At 39.0% G+C, this 7352-nt stretch overlaps 1 protein-coding gene across 1 annotated transcript; it reads left to right on the top strand.

Moving 5' to 3' along the window:
- Positions 1-907: 907 nt before the first annotated feature.
- Positions 908-6055, top strand: LOC132130084 (protein sprouty homolog 4-like). Its single transcript, XM_059541726.1, has 2 exons — positions 908-1096; positions 2472-6055. Exon 2 carries the CDS (start codon positions 2523-2525, stop codon positions 3456-3458), a length of 936 nt encoding a protein of 311 aa, XP_059397709.1. The 5' UTR covers positions 908-1096; positions 2472-2522; the 3' UTR covers positions 3459-6055.
- Positions 6056-7352: the final 1297 nt, after the last annotated feature.

A 7352-nucleotide genomic window follows, 5' to 3' on the forward strand; every position in this document is an offset into this window, starting at 1 on the left:
CATCAAATTATGTGATTGTATTTTTAATATGAAAGCAGATGTTGTCATGGAAATGTGTGCTAATGTAGAGGCTACTCATTAACATCTGACAGCATTAGTCAAGCCACAAGCTGGGAATTATCCGTGGGGGGGAGGGTAGACAGAGGGATGTTAAAAAGGAAATTCACACACATTTCCTGCTTGCGGGATCGTTACAAATCGACAACATCCTGTTCTTTTGTTGATCCTGCATGACCTCATGCTTCTCCGTCATAAACGTGTTTTTGCCACTTCAGTGCGCGAGCCCAGCCAAACTGGATTGGGAACTCAAAATCGGACCGCTTAAATATAAACTCCAACTCTATCTTTTTTCCCTTCCATTATAATCAAGACCGCTCGTTCCTGACCTGTTTTATGATTAGGCTACTCAAAATGAGTATAAACTGCACGCAACTCGAGGCTTACAAATTAACCCGTGATGATGCAACCGAAAACGTTATCATATATTTGCATATCACATCAAACAAAAAAACACATGAGCACAGCAGTACGATCAAACTGTTAATTAAAAACGTTGCTTTAATTTCCTTTCAAGAGGATTAAACACGCTTCCATACCGTTAACAGGTCAGGACCTTTAGAAGACACGCACGAATAAAGCAACGTATAGAAAACACGAATTAAAGTAGTAGTAGCCGCCTTCTTCATGTAATCCGCTTTTGACATTGCCCTTGTGACGAAAAGCCCCTGTTCTTCCATTCATGAAATCTTGAAACGGCGCACGCGCAGAAAAATCCAGAGCTCTCCCATTCATAAAAGTGTAACCCCCGAGTCGCAATGCCCTCCCATTCACAAAAAAAAAAAAAAACCCTGTCAAAGCATCTGCGCAGTACGTTTCTTACCCTCCCATTCATAAAAAGCCATTTCCCTCATGTAGTTGCAACATCGTATGGAGAAGACTGTGTCCTTAATGCAGAGCACATCGCACGGATAGTCGTCCGGGGTTTTTTTCCGCTTCGTGGCTTCGTTTGGATCTATCTATCATTCTCTGTCCTGTATTGGAATATATGGCTATACTCTGCTCATCTGAGAAGGAAATGATCTGTTTTCTAATGCAAGTGAGTTTTTCATTTATTTTATATATATATATATATATATATATATATATATATATATATATATATATATATATATATAATATATATATATATAATTATATATATTATAATTTTGTTTAATTTATGTAATACAAGTAGCTAAATGTAATAGCCAGTGTCAAGGACAACGCTATAACACGGCAGTTTATGTTCTTGTTTCAAATAAAGTAAGCTCCATTCTGCTGTTTTTTTTTTTACAAAGCGCAGTTCCAGCCATTCTTTAGCAACGCATTGTAGGTGTATCTTGTGTAAATATTTAACCACGGTAACTAACCACGACAGGGTCGTGGGCGATTTAAGAAACAACAGTAGAACAGGTGAGAATTCCGTATACGCGTCTTTTCATTCGATCGGGGAAACGACAGGAGGCTATTTCGTGTTGCGTATCACAATCCTGCGCCGTTGCTTCGCGTTCTATAATAGCCTACCATCGCGTGGCGCTTCACTGCAGCTCGCGCATTCGCTTTACATCTCATCTCAAGCATTAAAACTGTTTTAGTAAAGAGTAAAACACTACATTAAGATTAGTCAGAGACAGTCGACATTGCTGTATCTAGGTTCTGGGTGTTTTTAGATTTAGTAAAATATGTAATGGTTCGTACTAAAAACGTCGTTTGAATTTTGACTGCTTCGTATGAAACTGTAATTGCTGCATGCCAACATATAAATCGTCGTTTTAGACGACACACTTCTTTAGAGGCTGCATGCTTGCTTACAAGAAAAGCACAGAAGCCCTTCGCAACCACGCCACTCCAATAAAGAATTAACCTACATATAGCTCACGCGAAAAAAATAAAAGTAAAAATAAAAAAATCCAGCAACAGTTTGATTTCGTCATATCATACAAATTTATGTGTAACATTTTACTTGACTCTATTCAACGATATTTCAAACTTGAAAAATGATCTCACCCATAAAACTCCATTAATAGCTCCCAGTTAATAACATAGCTACCAAATTCTACTACACGAACTTGTGGTGAAATGAAATTTAATCGTTTAACAAAAAGTTGTGAATCTTCCTTGATCTTATTTATGTTTGTTTTATTCAGAATAAACCCCTCCCTTCAGAACACCAGTGCAGGCTTGTAATACTTATAAATCGGAATGTTTACGTGAAAGTTTATACATGTTCTTTTTTTAACTCTTAATAATAGATTTTAATTATATATCCCTAAAATATCACAAATGCAGTTTTCTCTCTTGTGCAAAGGGTCCACTTAATTTTTTATGTATTTTTTATTTTATTTTTCTTCACACAAAGCAATCTCTGGGTTATCTGCTGAGGTTTCTGTGAGGGTGGTAATCAGTACTAAGTTATGCTGTTGTCTTTGCAGGAGTGCTAAATGCTGACCTGAGCTCTAGTATATGAGGGACACAATCTACAGATGGAGTCAAGGGTTCCTCACCACATTCCTGGAGTCTCCTCCTCCATCATGGTGCAGCCTTTGCTGGATAGCCGCATTCCCTACGGACGGCTCCAGCACCCATTAACTATATACCCCATTGACCAAATGAAATCTTTACATTTGGAGAATGATTACATCGACACCCCTGCTGTGATCTCACAACAGCCACCAATCCACAAGGCAAGCAAGAGGGGGCAGGAAGTCCTGCTGGGAGCCCTGCACCATCCTCATCTGTCCCGCTGTGAGGTCCCAGATGCCACCACACATCCCTGGATTTCATTCAGTGGTCGGCCCAGCTCCATCAGCAGCAGCAGCAGCACCTCCTCCGACCAACGGCTGCTGGACCATGCAGCTCCAACCCCTGTTGTGGATCCGTACACTACTGGCAATGGCCATGGCAGGACCTTAGGTGTAGAGCAACCCAAGACGCTGAGCTCTAAGACTCAGAATGTAAAGGCTGTGGCGGCGTTCCCAGTAGAGAAGAAGCACGTGCCATTGTGCGAGAAGTGTGGCAAATGCAGATGCACAGATTGCACATTGCCCCGGGCCCTGCCCTCTTGTTGGGTTTGCAATCAAGAGTGCCTGTGTTCAGCACAGAACCTAGTGGACTCTGTCACTTGCATGTGTCTAGTCAAGGGCGTCTTCTACCACTGCACTGATGAGGATGAGGAAGGTTCCTGCGCTGACAAGCCATGCTCCTGCTCGCACTCGAACTGTTGTGCACGCTGGTCCTTCATGGCAGCCGCTTCATTAGTGCTGCCCTGCCTGATGTGTTATTTGCCTGCCACTGGTTGCGCCAAGCTTTCGCAGAAGTGCTACGACAGCGTCAGCCGCCCAGGCTGCCGCTGCAAAAGCACCCAGGCTTGCAAGGTGGCAGATGTCAAGGCCTGTCAGCTGGCAAAACAGGCCTCATGATGGCATGGCAGAAAATGGAGAGTACAAAGAGACTCGTGAGCAAAGTTCCAATAGTGGTGTACTTCCCAAAGTCATGGTACTTAAAGTTCACGCACGATCCTCACACTTAAGGTATCCTGCCGTATATCAGTAGCAAACGTTTGACTGACCAATGGGCACAAATCATTATTTTGTTTGTTCAAACAGTACGACAGCAAAGGAGAGCCCAAACTGTCTTCTCGTGTGGTTCTTGTGATGGCCGTGGGATCAAAGTGTTTGCCATTTCACCCTCTAGTAAAACAACTTGCTGACATATAATGTTGCATTTTAGCAAAATGTCTGTTTGAAAGATTCCAATCTCTTCTCTGATGTTTATTTTCTCTTTGGGTGGCTTTGAAAAGTCAAAGTAAATATCACCCATTCAAGAACACTATACTTTGGCAATCCCTCTCCGGATCTGGCACTGCGGAAAGGTTGCAGCGAATTCCAAGCTGATAACACACATGTCACAATCAAAATAACCAGACTTCATTTCTGTGCACAGTACATTTACAAGCTTGTTATAAAGCTTTATTTCTTCTGTTGTTTGAAGTGCAAACCACAGGAGGTCATTTCGTTTCATTGAAGGATTCTAAGTTCCTTTGACGTCCCTAATTGCAATGTGTACCGTTGCGAAATACATTGGTGACCACCCTTAACCACGTGACAGGATGTTTTCTATCTTCTGTGGGGACAGATTGTTTGTTTTTGATGGCAAATAGGTAAAATAGCTTTCGTAATTCCCTTTGAAAACATGCCATAGCATACATGAACTTCCATAATGATTCTTCCAAATGCTAGCAGTTCAATTTGTTGTAGACAATGACCTCAGGGATCATCAGTTCATCTGAATTACATACAGCATGTGAATTCAGCTTGGAACTAGTTTGGTGACTAAAGTTAAGGGAACAAGCAGTGGTCAGACACAGCAATTCAGACACCAAGCATTCATAAGCTATGAGGAGAATTGGGCCAGTAGTTACGGGAAAAGGAAAAGCTATAAAGTTAGCGTATACTACTCTGCCGCTTCTAAACAAAAAATGCCAATTGTATCACCATTATAATGAGGCAAAAGCACAGTATTATGTACAGTAGCATGTACAAAGTGTTTCACTGTAGTTGGAAAAATGCCTCTAGTTTATGACGTGTCAAACATGGACGTGCCCTAGTATCGAACTGCTTTCTCCACATATATATTTTGTTATATGTATAGTATAGAGATTTTGCCAAAGGAGTGCATCATAGAGTTTCCGTTGACCATTTTTATAACGGTTTGTTTTCAAGTGGGCATGCATCGTTGTACTCTAGCCAATTAGTGCGAAAGTAAGCTCTTAAAGGTACGGTGCCCTACTTCCCAGGATTCCTAGAGTCCTGGAGCACCAGGGGGATGTTGTCTGCCTGCTCAACACAAACCCACGGTTCACGCATTTAAGACCTCGCTCGTTTAGTCCCACATACTCCAACATTTGTACTTGTTGCACAAATCAGAAAAGCAGAAATACACTACTGTTCTTAGTCTTGAATGTATAAGGCTAGGGTTTAAGTCTTTTTGCAATCTAACCCGTGGATAGGTGCCAGAGTAGTTCTGAATGGAGAAGCTTGCATAGCTGCATAGGGAAGAGTTGCAAATGTACAATAGATATCTTAGATTACGACCTATGCAGGTTACACGTTCTTGTAAATAGTTTAGCTATCTTAAGATATGTTTCAAATGTCCTGAGAAATTGCATGGTACAGTTTAATTACAATTCAGTACAAAAGTATATAGATGAATTATTATATTTTTGGGAGGGCTGAGGGCGGGCGGGTGGGTTCAAAGATTATGTGGCTGTGGCATAGAAGGTAGGGTGTTTAGGTATTTCAATCACAAGCACTTGATTTAGAAAAGTGTGCCAGGCAATAAAAATACCTCTGTTAATGCTAGCCATGCCTCATTAGCACGAGAGAGGCAAGGCTAATTCCTGGTTCCTCAGTGCCCCTGAAACTGTAGATTAAATTGAATTCACAGAAGGAATGGTATTTCATTAGACTCAAAGTAATGCTTTTTCACACCAATGTGGCCAAGCATTTTGTCTTTTCTTTTTCTTCCTAAAACGGTGCAACATCTTCAGTACTTGATTGACTTATTCAGCTGCTGTGTGTGAACTTGTATGGGAGGAATGAATGGGGATCCCTCTCAAGTAACATTCCATTAAATCCTATTCAGTGTTGCTTTTTCGCCAACGGCCTCTCTATTTCTTTTTTATATTTCACAATTCTCTGAGAAAGATTCATCTGTAAAATGTAAACTGTATGATTGTTCGCCTAATAATCTGGCCTGCAGGGAATTGACCGATCTTCCTTCTGTCGAGCTGTTGCTGAGATGTTTTCATCAGGACGCTGTGACTAAATCAATTCATGCTACAGTTTCTTGGCCACTAAAAACCCATTCTTTTTTAACCCACTTTAAGCTGCCTTCCAAACTGGGCTTGTACTCTCTGTGTTTCTTTTGGCTTCATTGTTCATGTTGAGGACTAAAGAAAAGAGCAATGTGCTTTTGTTTTGTTTAAAAAAGCAAAAAGCAAAAAATAAAAAATAAATAACCTCTCACACATATGAAAATGTCCCTTTATAGATATATTTATTTTGAAGTTCTATTTTATATAGTATTTATTTAGATGCCTACTTTTGTTTGTGAATAAAAGCTTATGTCAAAACGGAATGTACATCGAAATTGGAAAATATATATTGTTAAATATAAAACTGTGTGTTGTGTCTTCAGTGTCTCTGCATTCATAAAGAACATGCTACTGGAAAATAATTATTTAAAACACACTGCAAAACATGATTTTCTAGTATACATAATGTCCTTGAATCAAGATCAATTTAATTGAGAAGCAAAATGACTTAAGATAGTAAATCTTTCTTGTGTCACAGACAAGGCTTAGGCCTAGTCCCAGACTAACATTCTGTTTCAATTGAAAGAAACTTGCACTGATTGATCTTAAAATATGTCAGAGCCCTTGTTTTGTCTCAAGATGAACACCAGCCATGGTTTTTTGTTTTATTTCTTAAGGCATGTTTCTAAAATGTCCTAATTGAAGTATGGCCTAATCCTGGCTTAGTCTAGCCCTTTCTGTGGAACCAGGCCTTTGTTTTCTGAGAAAAATATCCACATTTTATTAGTTCTTGCTTAAAACAAGAACAAAAATCAGCCAATGGCGTAAGAAAAGTAATTTTTAATTAAGCAAAAACGAACTAAATAAATAAATAAAATGTGCTGTCAAACGATTAATCGCGATTATTCAATTACACAATAAAAATTTTTGTTTACATACAGGATATATGTGTGTATGCTGTGTAGAATTATTATGTATATATAAATGCAAACACAGGCATGTATACATTTAAGAAAAAGATGTCATTTTTATATATTAAATATATTCATATATGTTATATAAAATATAAGAATATAAATATATAAATGTATATATGTGTACATATTTTCTAAATATATACTGCATGTTTGTGTATTTTTATATACATAATAAATATACACAGTAAACATACATATATTACGTAAGCAAAAACTTTTATTTTAAATGCGATTAATCGTTTGACAGCACTAATAACACACACACACACACACACACACACACACACACACACACACACACACACACACACACACACACACACACACACACACAGACAGACAGACAGACAGACAGACAGACAGACAGACAGATAGATAGATAGATAGATCACTCAGATCTAATCACTAAGTGTAGTCAATTGAAAAATATTGTAGATGAGCTGACTAATTTCCAAATTAATGGACATTTCCTGGCACCGAAAGTGTTCAGTCAGAATGAAGTATTTAAGAGGATCTTGAAA

The sequence above is a fragment of the Carassius carassius genome, chromosome 47 (genome assembly GCF_963082965.1).
Source record: "Carassius carassius chromosome 47, fCarCar2.1, whole genome shotgun sequence".
Classification (NCBI taxonomy): Eukaryota; Metazoa; Chordata; class Actinopteri; order Cypriniformes; family Cyprinidae; genus Carassius; species Carassius carassius.